General features: G+C 40.4%; 1 protein-coding gene across 18 annotated transcripts in view; it reads right to left on the bottom strand.

The window, feature by feature from the left end:
• Positions 1-16798, bottom strand: part of ncam1a (neural cell adhesion molecule 1a) — a 497275-nt gene that overhangs the window by 139293 nt on the left and 341184 nt on the right. For 12 of the 18 annotated variants that reach the window (XM_072593194.1, XM_072593195.1, XM_072593196.1 and 9 more), the window contains exon 9: positions 8472-8501. The exons of the other annotated variants lie outside the window; for them this stretch is intronic. In XM_072593194.1, the coding sequence (XP_072449295.1) occupies positions 8472-8501 (30 nt within the window). The remainder of the gene's footprint in view (positions 1-8471; positions 8502-16798) is intronic. 18 annotated transcript variants of the gene reach the window in all.

The following is a 16798-nucleotide window of genomic DNA, read 5'->3' as shown; positions in this document are numbered from 1 at the left end:
AAGTATTGTTCAGTTCCAAAAATTTTGAATAATCTGTTAAATGAATACCAGTTGATGAACATGGACGGTAATCACTGTACACTTGACAATGCCTTCCTGAATGATACGTCGCTTGTGTCTTTCGGTATGTACATCAGCCACTTTGGAATTCGCAACAGATAAATGTAACCTAATGTATACTTTGGGAAAGGAAATTCTATAAAATTGACGACTGAAGATAATAGCTATTTCTGTTCACATTACAAAAACACATTTTTCAACTTGGCCTCATCAGGGCAATTCATAGCAATACCAATGTAAGGGGAAACCAAACTTTGTACTGTATGACAAAACAGTCCTGATTGATTGACAATAAACTCTGCTTTGTAGACATCACGCAGAATGCACCAGTTAATAATGACTGACAGTGAACAGTCAGATTTTGTTTAAACTTGGTGGGCTGATTCTTGTCAAGGCTGACATCTACTTTGTTGAGTTGAAACAGATTTTTATTTTCGCAGTGCATAGCTTCCAGTTACTGGACATAATCTGAAGCTCCAAGTCTTGATGTGCTCATCTGTGATAAACTGAATCTCAGGCTCTTATCGCAGGCTATTAGACATTGGCGTTACTGCCTCCACTAGTGAAACAAGATTAAGGACCACAACTCTTGAAAGTCACTGATTATGGAATTATATTCTGCAAACTGGAAGTAATGTTTATACCAAATTATATTGGTACAGAGCTTTTAATTCATAATTAAACCTGCCAACTACATGGTTAATAGCATGGGCAGGATGTGTGAGGAAAAAAATTATCCTTAGTGCTTTAGGTATCTGGATACAGTACATCCAAATCTTTGGGTTTTAAATACCCTCAATTTAAATCTCAATTGACAGGTTTTTAAATTAGATCACGTGATATTAAATGCACAGTAAGCTACAGAAGCAACTTGCAAGTGGTGTCCGAAATATTTAACATTAAGAAATTAGCTCAGGAGAACAATGGAGTTCACCATGCAACCTAAGCAGATTGCACAACGTGTGCAGGTGACTCTTTCCACTTTGGAAGACGAGAGGATACCAGTACAAACCCTTGTCGTGCTACTTATAATGTTTGTAGCAAGATCGAACTCTAATGGTGGAAAATAATGTTCCATTGTGAACAGTGATCAAAGTAATCCCCTACCTACGTACTCATCAAAGATGAAATGAATTTGAGAATCTTAACTGATGCTGTCAGGAATTGGCTTTACTATCTCCACTAATGAAAACAAATCAGCTGGAGTACAAGGACTACACAGATCACTGAGCCCAGATTCAGATCCGTTACAGTTGATCAATTCCAATTATGAAGTGCCCTGTTAGTAAGCTGTGAAGTGACTGACCAGAAACTGGATACGGTTACCCGTTCAGTCTTGAAATTCTGGGAAATGTGATGGAGCTTTGTTCAGGTTATTTTCTTATTTGGACATTGTGCAGTACAACCTGATAGTGAGGTGCCTTCTAGACCACTGACAAGTTTGCTACATCATTTCAAAGGGGAGGTAAGAGTTACCCATATTTCTGCCAATCTGGAGTCACATATAGGTCAGACCTGAGAACATGGGGGTGGCGGGGTGGGGGGTAGGTATTTGTTTCCCTACAGATCATTAAAGTAGATAGTGGGTGTTCAATTAAAATTTGGACTGGCACCTTCATTATTGCAGATACTAGCTATTATTTAGATTTAAGCAACTAACAGATTTTAAATTCCATATCTTATAGTGGGACTCAAACTCATTAGTGCAAACACCAGCAGTTGAAGATTGAAACCTATGAAGGTGTCTGGTTTCCAGACAGAAACATTGCGGAGTAGGGACAGCACACTTTATCATTTGAACATAATAGCTGTGATTTGAATTCATCCTTAGATGTACTGTAGACTTTGCACTCTGGATAATCTGAATTCATCAGCAGAGACAGTGATACCAGCTTCTAGCAATATTGGAAAAGATCTTCAAATTCAATTCATCATCGATGCATATCAGTTGCTTTGATCATGCAACAAATAATATTTGTTTGTACACTCTGCTACCATTTCCCCAAATCAGTCAGTTTTCATGCGAAGAGTTTTTTGCTTAGTTTTGGAAACTTCTAAATGTTGAGAGAATGTTGAGCTATTTCGGTTAATGTATGCAAGTAGATGAGTGAATGATGTGCAACTGCCAGAATTATCCAACTGTATTCAAGCAAACCACTGGGAAAACCAGCAGCTACCTAAAATTCAAGATTCTTGGCAAAATGAATGAACCTGCCAGCTATCCAGAACAGTTCATCAGTAACATAATGAATGAAGGGGATGCAGCACTCTGATTAATGCTAGCAAAATCACCACTTGCATCTGGAATAACTCATAATCAACAAACTGAACGTTGCAGTCAATTTCATACCCACGGGCAGAACATAATGGCCCCATCAGTCACAATCAAATTGACTCACTACTATGATATCCCAGGTGAGCCTGAAGCATGCCACTGCAATACATCCTAAAAATTCAATCCTATCTGTTATCTCCTTCATCTGATGATAACAGGCCAGATTTTTTGCAGAGTCAGGTCGACTCCAAAAGGCCGTTGAAAACTGTGGACTGGTCTTGTTTGTGGGATAGCAGTCATAGACACCCAATACCTCCCACTTCCCAGTAACTTTCATGTAGTTGGGTCAACTTCTCTTTAATGGCACCTCCGAGAAACTGGATGGCATAGTGTGAATTTGGAAAGAGATTTAAAATGTCTTATCCATCCCACCACTGCGCCTTCACATCTTCAATGCCTTCCATACCATCTCTATGTCTACTCACCTAATATGAAAAAGCAACAAGCTGTATCATAACAATGTTAAGACTCAAAATGCACTTTTAAAATATTTAAAAAATACTTTGAAAACAACTGCTGCTCTCTAGATGGCATAATGGTGTCAATTATAGCATCAATGCAAAAAAAAACTTGACTTCATCTCACACTTCATCTTGCCCAAGTAAACATAACAGACATTAACAAGTTTAAAGAAAGCATAATGCATTTAATCTCAAAAAGCTGTTAAATCAATCAAAGCAAATACTGCCTGTTGAGAAGACCCCTTTTGAGATAATCCATCAGTGAGCCCTGGAGTTCAGCCAAGCTTTCATGATGAGACCATCTGTAGAAACAGATGTCCTGCCATCTATTTCTGTGGATTTGGTTCACAGATGGAAAGCTTGAGCAACAGTATCTCATCTGGCACTTTAAAGCGTCTGACTCAATAGTGGGTTCAACAATTTCAGACCGTAACTCTGGCACCAATTTTTTTTGCCGCTTCATTTTATTCCTATGTTTTCTTCCTTGTTTTTGTTAGGTATTTGGACGGCTGATATTCAGCCTCTTGCACCTGAAGTGGGCACATCTTTTGTTTCTTCACATCATCTTATAGTCTTTAGCTTTTGTACCATGAAACATTTTGTTATTTAATTTCTCCTTTCCTCTACCCACTCTATCACTGTTTATTTTTCTTCCTCCCTGCTTTCATTTGCTGAAATCCATGTCTATCTTTCCTCAGTTCTGATGAAAGGTCTTAAGCATGAACTATATTTCCCCATCAATGCTGCCTGACCTGTCAAGTATATCCAACAGATGTTACACTTTTATGTCATTTAATTTATCTTCCCATGATGGAAAACATAATGCCAACATTCAGAAAATAGCTCTCTAACATCCTTTGGCTTCATAACTTTGTTGCCATCTGATGAAATGCATAAGGGATATACTACTTATGTCTGACTTTTTATGTTTTGTAAACTTGATGGTTTTTAAAGCCCCACCAAAAGTTGGACAGGAACAACTTCACACAGTTTGTTGCTTGGTAGTATGAGAATTGCTGAAAAAAAAGACAGTTAGTTGAAGCTTTTCATTTGGGAGAGTTTGCAAGAATACAATCTTAAGGGAAACAAAAGCACTTTTCCACTTAAATGCACTTGGCTCCATAACAGATTTTTTTCTGGTACAGTTCCACCGATTTTCAGCTGTTAGCTATCTATCTAAAATTAAATGAATATCAAGAAAATTCGCAGTGAATTTGCTACCAATGTTGTATTGCTTGAATACAATTGAATAAACCTTTTTGAATCGTCCAAGTTATCAACGCAAAGACTGAACTCAGCAAAGTCTTAGACTTTTTCCAAGTGAATGATTTTTTATGAATGTGATCCGTTACTGTTGCTCACTTTTAAGATAGCTTTTTTCAAACCCTTTCTGACACTTTTCATTTCCCTTGAATGTCTCTTTAATAAATCATCACTTCTATTCAATGTCAGTAAGTATTTCAAATGATGCTCTATCAATATAATTTGCTTTTTGCATCAGTGCTTCCAGCACAGAGTTGTAACCCATGTCAGTGATATTGACATCTACCTTGTGTGTCTACATAAAAATACGTACATTAGGCTGACATTGTCAAACTTGGCCAATCCCTTAATTCTATTCCTTTCTGAATAGAACTAACCACCTTTGTAGGCAGAACTGGGTACTGCAGATGCTGGAGATTAGAGTCAAGATTAGAGTGGTGCTGGAAAAGCACAGCAGGTTAGGCAGCATCCGAGAGCAGGAAATCGACGTATTTGGGCAAAAGTCCGAAGTTTCGGATTCCTGATGAAGGGCTTTTGCCTGAAATGTCGATTTTCCTGCTCCTCGGATGCTGCCTGACCTGCTGTGCTTTTCCTAACCACCTTTGCGTCCATGCATAATGTGAAAATTTTAGAGACCACAGTTGAAATAGCTGAGGCAAGATTTGGAGAAGGATGGAGGAAAATATGCATCACACTGAACTAAAAGATCACTTTCCATCAAATAAATTTTCAAACAAACCTCCCAAGGCTCACTGAGCAGCATAAATAAAGAACACTAAGCAATGTCCCTGACGAAAATAACTTGTCTTATATTTCTGCTAAACATCTTACTGTTAATCAATTTTAAAGAAAGTAAATTTTATTGTCATGTCATCCTATGTAATACCTTTATTCAAACAAAACATTCTGCATAGTTTGAAACCTCAGTTTACAAGGTTACATTTGCATTTTTCTGTAACAGATCTGGTAAGAGGGAGACATTCATAGTCGCTATTTGTTAATTCAGCCAATTAAGTAGTAAATTCAATTAAATTATGAACATACATCTACTCCAGTAGTTCAAATTCTGATATTAACAGTTCTATGGATAGACATTTATTTCAATCTGTTTAATGCCTTTTTCTTTTCAATACATGAACATATTTCCTTGTTTAAATAGTAAAGATGCAATGCAACATTAAACACTAAATATATTACATCTTGCAATACATACAAATTGATATATATTGTTTGTACTGCAATAGACCAATTCAGTGTTCTGATGGGCAACTTAGAATTGTATGGTGCTGCATTTTTAAAAGGAAGCTATTTTCTGTCCAAAATTTCATATCAATCTCCACATGAATAAGAAAATCAAGCATTACTCACAGGAATACACATTGCAATACACTATAAAATAATTCCCTGTAACGGCAGGAGTTGCAGAGTCAGACGAGTCGACAATGAGTTATCAAATTATAATTCACATCAGAATGGTTAATAATGCATTGACATTGAAGGAAGGACAAATCTGGATTTTAAAAAAATCACCACATAACCAATGTAATGAGTTAAAATTCAAAAGCAGGTAAGTACGACATAATAAGCCCCAGAGTTCATAACATACACAAAACATGAGCTTATCATACATATTTATGTTACCTCGAATGATGCTCAAATTCAAAATGCTAGCAATTCTTATCATCCTGCAAATTAAAACCACTACTAACTCTCTTCTTTACCACCCCCCTCTACCCCACCCCACAATGTCCCATTACATTTGTATCTTAATGGTAAGGTTGAAGGAATGAAGAAAGCCAATATGTCCCTTGCTATAACCATCGATGTATTTATGTCTTTTTAAGCAACAGTTCAGTATTATTTGACAAAATATGTACAGAATAAGTAAAAAATGGCATTCAAGGAATGCAGTAAACACAGAAAAACTTAAACACAGCAGAGGAGAAGGTCAGTCAGTCTTTCAAGTCTGCTCTGCCATTCAGTATGATCATGACTGATTCTCTAATCCAATGCCACATTCCCACTTTCTTCTCATACCGACTGATGTCTTTAAAAGTGAAAGAATTATCTCTCTCATTCTTGTATTGTGTCAGTGACTTGGCCTCCGCATCCTTCTGTGGTAGACAATTCAGCGAGTTCATTACTCTTCGAGTGAATATATTTTTCCTCATCTCAGTCCTGAATGGCCAACTGTTTACCCTGAGACTGTGTCCTTTGGTTCCAGACTCCACAACCAAGGTAAATGTTTTCACTGCATCTAGTCTGTCTGGCACTGTTAGGACTTTGTATCTTTCAATCAGATGTCCTCTTATCCTTCTAAACTCTCGTGAATACAGGCCTAGTCAAATCAATCTCTTCTCCATCTCTGGTATTAACCTAGTGGACTGTTGCTGCACTCTCTCCATACCACAGGTATACCCTCTCTTACGTAGGAAAGCCAAAACTGCATGCAATACTCCAGGTCTGGTCTCACCAAGGCCCTATATAACTGCTGTAAAACATCCTTACTTTGAACTCAAGTCCTCATGCATTGAAGGCCCATATATCATTTGCCCTCCTCATTGCTTATTGCAACTCCTGTCTACTTTCATTGACTGGTATACGAGGACAGCCATATCCCTTTCTACATCCATCCTTCACAAAATATTATTATTTCAAGAATACCGTTCCTGTTTTTCACTCTGAAGCATACAACTTCTCATTTAGCCACAATGCACTGCATCTGCCATGTGTTTGTCCACTCACTCAACATGGCTACATTGCCTTGAAGCCTGTTACATCTGCCTCAACTCTCAAAACTGCCCAGTCAACCTTAGCAAACCTGAAAATGTTGCATTCAGTTTCCTCAGCCAGGTAATTTTGAATATCGTGCAGAGCTAGGGCCCAAACATGGATCCTTTTGAAACACCAATAGTCACTGCTACCTCTCAGAAAAATATCTATTTCTCCCATTTCCTACATATTGATTAATAGTTGAGCCATGCCAATATACCATACGCTATCCCATGTACCTTAAATTTGCTCATTAACATCTTATACAGTACCCTAATGAAAGCCTTCTGAAAATCCAAATACATCATATTCATTGGTACTCCCTTATCTATGCTAATAGTTGCATCTTCAAAAAACTCCAGTAGATCTGTTAAGCATGATGAGCCCTTCATAAACCATGCAATTTCACAAAGGTCAAGCTGTTGATAGCTTGAAGCTTGTTGAAGCAGTAAATTTGAATACATTCTACTAATACCTGATTAAATGTCTTAACTTATTCCCAAAAATTAAGCTGCAGTAGGTAAAAATATTGCAGTGTTAAATGATTCATACTGTCAGCATAAGAAAACTGTCCAAATTGCCTTCACACTTGACACTCCAAATATCAGCTCAATGCATTTTAAGGCAGTGTAACAAACTGCTGTAGCAATAAACCATATAATAGAATGATAGCATTCCTTGATAACGATTAGTACATGCTTCCGTAACCTTGGACACATCACTGCAGAGGATGCTGCATAGGCCCTACATCTATGAATGCTAGAAAACAGATCTCCCTCGCTCTCAGACATCCACCATATCATAGCTATTTATATAGAAAACTCGACACAATCCTAAGAACACTATCTGGACTGTCCTTACAGCTGGCAAGAGAAGCATACTACCCAGGGGACTCTGAATTACTTATCTAACTTGATCTTTAAAAATACCATGCAAATTTGCTTAGTATATTATCTTATCATATCAATACTACTGAAGAGTGATGATATATCATTTTTACATAATATGGCGTAACTTGCAGGAAATAATGCTAAACAAACCAGAATAAAACTATTAGCAAACTGTGTCTTATATGGTTGGCTAATGATTTACAAACCATACTTTTATTGTATATAGTAAATGAACACACCTTTTCATATACATGTGTCACCATAAAGCTGAGACAGATAAAGTAAATTGGTCTGAATTAAATTTGCTCATCTAAATAATTTACATATGCTTTTAAAAATTAATCAAATGCAAACATTTAAAGTGAAAAGCTTCAAAATTAAATCAGAATGGTCTTTGGTTTAATAAACATATAGTCCCATCAGAAATAGATCACATGATTTCAATATCCTCTAAAATTATATATAAGGCATCAAGCATTGGCCCCTCTCAGTTTCTTTTAAATGTGAACATGCACCTGAAATCTTAAACTTTCAACTTTGTACACGCTCTCCATTAATAATCACTTCTCCATGATAATATATATCAAAAGGGTTAGTTTGGTTAAATTTTAGTGACTATTTTATAAATTGGCTCTCTGTGCTAGTGCTTGTTAAGAGTTAGAGAGTTTGGCTACAGGTAAGTAGCCATACCTTTCGAGTCACGGGTCGTGTCCATGAAGCCTGGAGAAAACAAACATGAGACACAAATACTTTAGATATGTTAGTAATGAACATGCACAGCCAGCTTACATTTAAAGATGTTTTGTGCAGGTAACAATATCTAGAAGGGATACGCAAATACAGTGGAATCTCATTACTTAAAAAAAGGTGACAGCTCCTCACCATAAAGTTTTTTTCCCCCATGGTCTTGGCGGTATTTCCATTAAGATCATTAAAGATGCCCAAACCTTGGAAGATAAATAGTGTGTGCAAAAACCACGCTTAGCAGTGGAAGTTTATTTAACATAGGAAATTCAGATGTTTTTCTAAATAAGTTTTTAGGATTTTACAACTTTTTTTAAAGTGAGAAACTAAGCTGCTTCTATAACTGTTATATTTTGTCTGATATGAACTTCATTTCTTAGTGTCTTTATAATGGTTGCAGTGGATGGTTATGCGACTTGGGAGTAGCACCATTAGGAAAAGCTATGGGGACCTGTCAAGAATTGGATTGACATTAGTGGATAATAGAGACTTTACTGATATTTCTTTCTGGATATGCTGGGAATATTGGGAATGCATTAATGGGTTTCCGCAATCAGTGAAATATTGTTTATTTTCAGGCGTATCACAGCCACCTTCTGAGGAATGGGATTGGGTGAACACAGTACTAGGATCATGGGTACTAGAGATACCATTCTGAAAAGGCAGAGGTTTGTGATTTTGTTTTTAAATAAAACATTTATACGCTTTCAGTGTCCAAATTTAATACGGAGTAAAGTTGGAGATCTAATCAGCCAATCACACAATACTTCCTACCGAAATCGCAACATTCTGTGACTCGTGGGAATTTGTAAGGTTTAGATTTTCTAAGCTGCAGCATTTGCCATTGATTTTTTGGCTTCCTGATTTGCATATGATTTACACATGATGCAAAATGCATTTTGAAAAAACAAGAGTCAGCTAGAAGCCAAAAGATCCACAAAGTATTCTGCTGTTCATCATCATCAAAAAAGGCAAAGAAAATATTTCTGCTAACATGTTAACCTAGTGCTATGCTCTGAGTAAAAGGTGCTGTGATAACTCCAACCATTTTTGTCCCATTGGTGTCAGCAGAAGAGTTAAAAGCAGACTAGGTGGAACCTTGCTCATGGTCAGAGTTTCAAATTGGTTGGGCTCATTTAAATGACACCATACAGATGATTGTGGATGAGCAAATTGAATCACACATGGCCTGCCAAACTAAAGCTTGGATCTTTTCTATCTGGAACAACAGGATTAAAATAGCTGTGTTCCACCAGCTGATTTAATTTCAATACTGCTGGCAGATAATCTGCTTTCACCCACTCGAGAGAAGGCCAGATGAGATACTTCCACTGGGCTAATTCATGGAACATAATAAACAAGCTATTTAAATCGTTGCAATCTCAGCAATTTGAAAAAAAATGGGAAAAGCAATTCTTAATGGACTAATACCTAGCAACTCACCCATGTGCCCATCAAAATAGCAGATGAAGACTGTTACCTTTTATGGCAATACAACCAAGTGTCACTTGCCAATGTGGAGGTGATGCAATTTAGACAGGGTGTATAATAGGTAGCTAACCCCAAGCAGCCAGGTAGCCATTCCAACTCCAAATGAAAAATATCCTTGTCCTCACAGATTATCTGAATTTGGAAGGTGGTGATTCAATCCCTTCATGAGGAACATTTACTGTTAAAATGTATGTGAAGTAAAAAAAATGCTGTATTGTAGATGCTCACCACACTGGAATGGTGCAGAGCCTCTCCCTGCTGAAGTGTACAATTCCCATTAAGTGTTTCTATCACTGTGGTATATCAGGATGAAGATTCAAAAGCTGATAAAACAGTTGGTGTTTTTAGAAAAACTGGCAGCATTTGATACAATTTAGCAGGTTGTGGAAATATCACAGGAATGCGGAGCATTGAAATAAGCCACTTCTGAATGAGCAATTCCGTTAGTGGCAATGAAACAATATACCAGCCGATCACAATACAGCCAGAATAATGAGTCTTTAATGCTTCTCAAGCAGCTAACCAGCCAAGCAAACACTATAAATGTCAAAAAAAAACTTTGTTCATCAAACTGTTGGATTCCTGTGTAGCAAATCCCAATTGGCCCACAAAGCTCTGCTTATGCTGATCCTGAAAAGTAACAGCCCGGATATTTCTACTCCAGAAAGGACAGAGGAATCATGGATTTGACACTGACGGGAGACTTGGCAACCAAGCTTTCTGTACTTAATTATATTTTAATTTTTAAGCTGCCTCATTAACCAGTTAGCAAACTGTCTTCCATTTGAACTGAAGTTAGTGATAGGTTTAGGAAGTAAGTACTTGGACAAGCACCTGAGGTATTGTGACTAAAGGCTAAGTGCCTACTGCGTGAAAATAGGATTGGTATAGGTAGTCGTATATACTTAGTAGTACAGACTCAATGGACTGAAGGGCCTTTCCTGTACTCGATGATTCCATGCAAATTAAGAGACAACAGCACGTTGGTTGAAAAGTTATTCAATTTTTGTAATCCCGGTTAATGATTCCAAGTCATACGAAAACTAAAGAAAGGAACAGGAATAGACCATATTGCTCCTCAAACATATTCTGCCATTTAGTATGATCACAGCTGAATACATGTATTAACTCCATTCTGAAGGAGGGGCACTGGACCCAAAATGTTAACGTTGCTTTCTCTCCACAGATGCTGCCAGACCTGTTGAGTTTTCCCAACACTTTCTGTCTTTGAGTCTGATTTCCAGAGCTGAACAGATACTTGATTTTTGTTTTTGTTTGTTTAGTGTTTAACTCCATTTTCCTGTGCTTTTTTTTCAGAAGCCTTGACGTAATGAGCAAAACCCTAATAATCCCAATCTTGAATACACTCAAGTACAGAGCATGCACACACTTGACTGTAATCTGAGAACCACGGCTTCTGGTTCTAAGTTTGCCCTGGGCTGAAAACCCATCTCTTGGCATTTAATGAAACCACCACTCATTCTAAACCCCAGAGGATATAGGGCCATTTCACTCTCATTTCTTCAGAAAACACTATTATGATACCTGCCAAATATGGACCATCTGTTTTGACTTTCATCATCAGACTTTAAGACGTCAGACTTATGGACTGAAATTATTTAAAATGGGAAAAACACCAGCTTAAAACTTTTTAGTGATCAACTGACCATAGGCTGAACTAGGCTCTGGAAAACCAATGTGGGATAAACAACATTGACTGACTTGAAATCAAGACTTTTCCTCGATATAGATTGAAGCTAGTCAGGCCTGAAGAAACTCACATTTCCTATTTTAGACGTATATCTGTACCATCAGTTTCACATATTGGAGACAAATGGACTTGCCAATAATGATCTAGTTCAGAAACAAAAGTCCAAACAAGCAAATACATGAGTTAGATGTTTTTTCAACTGCTTTGGCAGAGTGGAGGAGATAGATTTTTAATAGAACTGAAAGAATTGTCTTTGTGTCTAATCTTGCTCAGGAAAGACTCAACAGCTGCTGTCAAAACAAACTGGAGAAACATCCAAATGTAGACAACTCAAGAACAATAGTGGCTATGTCTTTAGCTACTGATCAAGTATATCACTATCCAATCACCATCTCAGGTCAATATCTTATACCTTTGGGATACCCAAATGACTTTAAACTGCTTGTTCTAGTACCTGTGTTTGGGCACTATTTTGTGCTTATGTCTGTGTGCATTTGATGTTTTGTCTTCATTAATTTTCCTCAGAGTTTGCGAGTAATAAAATTCCTCTTCTTTATTATTCATGGTGTGCTACTTAACTACATTTTAATTAGAATGAGGTATAGCTGCACACAGAAAAGATCATTAAAGTTTTATTGCAGTCAACTGAGGAGGCTGAAAAACATGAGCAAATTCACCTCTTCTCACCTCATTGTAACAACTGTCATCCAAGAATCAATCAAGTACCCCTTCACTGCACCTCCTTTAAAGGCAATCTTATTTTTTTTATTCTTCTTCAGGTAAAAATGTGTAACATACATGTCACTCGAGGTGCTACAGTATTCACCAAACCCTGGACAATTGGAGTTAGGCTCCTGTACTTCTGTACGTCAACTCTCTTGCAACAAAAACTAATGTACTGTGACATTCTAACAGCTTGCGGTATTTGCATGTTAACCCTCCGTGATTTGTGTGTTTGTATGTTAGCTCGTGATGTCTGTGCTGGAATATCTAAATCCTAACATTTAATAAGTTTGCACCAGTTGAAAAGAAAATTACTCAACCATCCTTCTTAACTAAATGGATAGTTTCACAATCACCCCCACCCTTCTGCATATGATAACTACCTGCTCAATTACTGAACTGGGCAACTGTGTTTGCAAATCCTTTACATTCCCCTCACAGTCTACTTTGCTGCCTCGCTCTGTATCATCAACAAACCTACACTCAGTTCCTTTTAAGTCAGACATTGACACGTTTTATATGTAATTGAGTCTTCAGGTTTGATTATTAGAGTGCCGCAAAATCTTAAACTTTAACCCTCTCTAAAGTAAAGTTGCATACAGTGAATATCCGGTATCAAAGTGCGAAAATACTAAGCAGTGAGCAGAGAGGGAGACTTAATTCACAAGTCTCAACTTTTTCACTCATTTTAAAAAGAATATTTTCTCAGTTATCCACTTAACCAAAGAAGTCCACCTTCTGATTCTCGATTGACTTCAGCAAAATTTATTGGCACCACTAACTGGTTTGTAGCTGTGTCTGAATTATAGGATCAGTATTACTTATGTATTTAAAAATTAAAAGATCTCTGATTGACAAATTGAATTAAACTTTAATCCTCAACCTTGAGGTTTGAAACCCAATTATACAAAGGATTCCTTGAGAAAATCTTATCAGCAGATTCAGTGATGCTGAAGAAGATAAGACCATAAGACATAGGAGTGGAAGTAAGGCCATTTGGCCCATCGAGTCTACTCCACCATTCAATCATGGCTGATGGGCATTTCAACACCACTTACCCACACTCTCCCCATATCCCTTAATTCCTTGCGAGATCAAGAATTTATCAATCTTTGCCTTGAAGACATTTAACGTTCCGGCCTCCACTGCACTCCATGGCAATGAATTCCACTCTCTGGATGAAGAAACAATTCCTCATTTCTGTTTTAAATTGACTCCCTCTAATTCTAAGGCTGTGCCCATGGGTCCTAGTATCCTTGCCTGACGGAAACAAATTCCCAGCGTCTAACCTTTCTAAGCCATGCATTATCTTGTAAGTTTCTATTAGATTTCCCCTCAATCTTCTCAACTCTAATGAATATAATACCAGGATTCTCAGCCGTTCATCGTATGTTAGGCCTACCATTCCAGGGATCATCTATGTGAATCTCCACTAGACATGCTCCAGTGCCAGTATGTCCTTCTTAAGGTGTGGGGCCCAAAATTGGACACAGTATTCTAAATGGAGTCTAACCAGAACTTTATAAAGTCTCAGTAGCACATCGCTGCTTTTACATTCCAACCCTCTTGAGATAAATGACAATATTACATTTGCTTTCTTAATCATGGACTCAACCTGAAAGTCAACCTTTAGAGAATCCTGGACTAGCACTCCCTTTGTACTTTGGCTTTATGAATTTTCTCACCGTTTAGAAAATAGCCCATGCCTGTACTTTTTTCCAAAGTGCAAGACCTCGCATGTTTTCACATTGAATTTCATCAGCCATTTCTTGGACCACTCTCCTAAACTGTCTAAATTTTTCTGCAACCTCCCCACCTTCTCAGAACTACCTGCCTGTCCACTTAACTTCGTATCATTGGCGAACTTCGCCAAAATGCCCCCAGTCCCTTCATCCAGATCATTAATATATAAAGTGAACAACTGCGGCCCCAACACTGAACCCTGTGGGATACCACTTGTCACCGGCTGCCATTCCGACACAAAATCTTTTATCCTAACTCTTTGCCTTCTGTCAGACAGCCGATCCTCAATCCATGCCAGTAGCTCACCTTGAACACCATGGGTCTCAGCAGCCTCCCATGAGGCACCTTATCAAAGGCCTTTTGTAAGTCTAGATAGATAACATCACTGGGTTTCTCTGGTTTAACCTGCTTGTTACCGCTTCATGACCTCCCCTTACAAAATCCATGCTGATTTGTTCTAATCCGACCCTGCACTTCCAAGAATTTAGAAATCTCAGCCTTAACGATGGATTTTAGAATTTTACTTACAACCAAGGTTAGGCTAATTGCCCTATAATTTTCCATCTTTTGTCTTGATCCTTTCTTGAACAAGGGGGTTATCACAGTGATTTTCGAATCATCTGGGACTTTCCATGACTCCAGTGATTTTTGAAAGATTACAACCACTGCCTCTGTTATTTCTTCAGCCACCTCCCTCAGAACTCTAGGATGTAGCCCACTGGGGCCAAGAGATTTATCAAGATGGTGGACATAAAACTCTGCCAGCATCTAAAACATTGCTATTTTGGGGAGTGAGGCCTGGATTTAAAATGTTTGCCATAAATGCCATTAAGTTGGAAAAAGTATACACAGGGGTTATAATATACAGTGGAAACTCGATTATCCGAATGTGATGGGCAGGCACTATTTTGTTCAGATAATCGATTATTTGGAAAATCGGTTAATTGCCTTTCCTCTGGGGCTTGGAGCTTTAAAGTCTGCTCCCTATTCAGGAGACAGTAGCAGTACACAGTGCACGAGATCCTGACCCCAACCTTGTCCAAACCCGCTCCCCAACCCTGCCTCCCAACCCCGTCCAAATCCTCCCCCCAACCCCGTCCAAACCCACCCCTCGCTCCCCAACACCGTCCAAACCCACCCCCCCAAACCCATCTAACCCCATCCCCCAACATCGTCCAAACTTGCCCCCCAACACCGTCCAAACCCACCCCACAAACCCGTCCAAATCTGCCCACTAACCCCCAAAACCCGTCTAACCTCGCCCCCAACCCCATTCAAACCCGCTCCCCCAACCCTGTCCAAACCTGCCCCCAATCCCATCCAAACCCGCACCCCCCCAACCCCATCCAAACCTGCCCCCAACCCCGTCAAAATCCGCCTCCAAACACCGTCCAAACCTGCCTCCCAACCCCGGTCCCAATGCCGTCCAAACCTGCCCCCCCCCCAACCCCGTCCAAACCCGCCCCACCAACCCCGCCTCCCAACCCCATCCTCAAACCCATCCAAACCCGCCTCCCAACCCCGTCCTCAACCCCATCCAACCCCGCTGCCCAACCCCATCCAAATCTTCCCCCCAACCCCGTCCAAATCCGCCCCCAACCGCATCCAAACCCGCCCACCCAACCTCGTCCAAACCCGCCCCAACCCCATCCAAACCCGCTCCCAACCCCGTCCAAAACTGCCCCCCCAACCCTGTCCAAACCCACTCCCAACCCCTTCCAAACCCGCCCCCCAACCCCGTCCAAACCCAACCCCCTAACCCCGTCCAAACCCAACCCCCAACCCCGTCCAAACCGGCTCCCAACCCCGCCCAAACCCACCCCCCAACCCCGTCCAAACCCGCTCCCAACCTCGTCCAAACCCGCCTCCCAACCCTGTCCAAACCTGCTCCCCAATCCCATCCAAACCCGCCCCCCAACACCGTCCAACCCCGTCCTCAAACCCGTCCAACCCCGCCCCCCAACCCCATCCAAACCCGCCCCCCCCAACCCCGTCCAACCCCTTCCTCAACCGCGTCCAACCCTGCCCCCCAACCCCGTCCAAACCCGCCCCACAACCCCAACCCCCAATCCTGTCCAAACCCGCCCAACCCTGTCCAAATCTGCCCCCCAACACAGTCCAACCCCACTCCCCAACCCCCAACCCCACTCCCAATGCCGTCCAAACCTGCCCCCCAACCCCAACCCCGTCCAAACTGCCCCCCCAACCCTGTCCAAACCCACTGCCAACCCCTTCCAAACCCGCCCCCCAACCCCGTCCAAACCCGCCCCCCAACCCCGTCTAAACCGGCTCCCGACCCCGCCCAAACCCACCCCCCAACCCCGTCCAAACCCACTCCCAACCTCGTCCAAACCCGCCTCCCAACCCTGTCCAAACCCGCTCCCCAACCCCATCCAAACCCGCCTCCCAACACCGTCCAACCCCGCCCCCCAACCCCGTCCAAACCCGCCCCCCCAACCCCTTCCTCAACCGCGTCCAACCCTGCCCCCCAACCCCAACCCTGTCCAAACCCGCTCCTCTAACCCCGTCCAAACCCGTGCCCCCAACACAGTCCAACCCCGCTTCCTAAGCCCGTCCAACACCGCTCCCCAGCACAAAGTGCGCG

This window comes from Chiloscyllium punctatum, chromosome 23 (assembly GCF_047496795.1).
Source record: "Chiloscyllium punctatum isolate Juve2018m chromosome 23, sChiPun1.3, whole genome shotgun sequence".
Lineage (NCBI taxonomy): Eukaryota > Metazoa > Chordata > Chondrichthyes > Orectolobiformes > Hemiscylliidae > Chiloscyllium > Chiloscyllium punctatum.
Note: the sequence above shows the minus strand (reverse complement) of the source record. Positions and strands in the feature narration are given on the sequence as shown.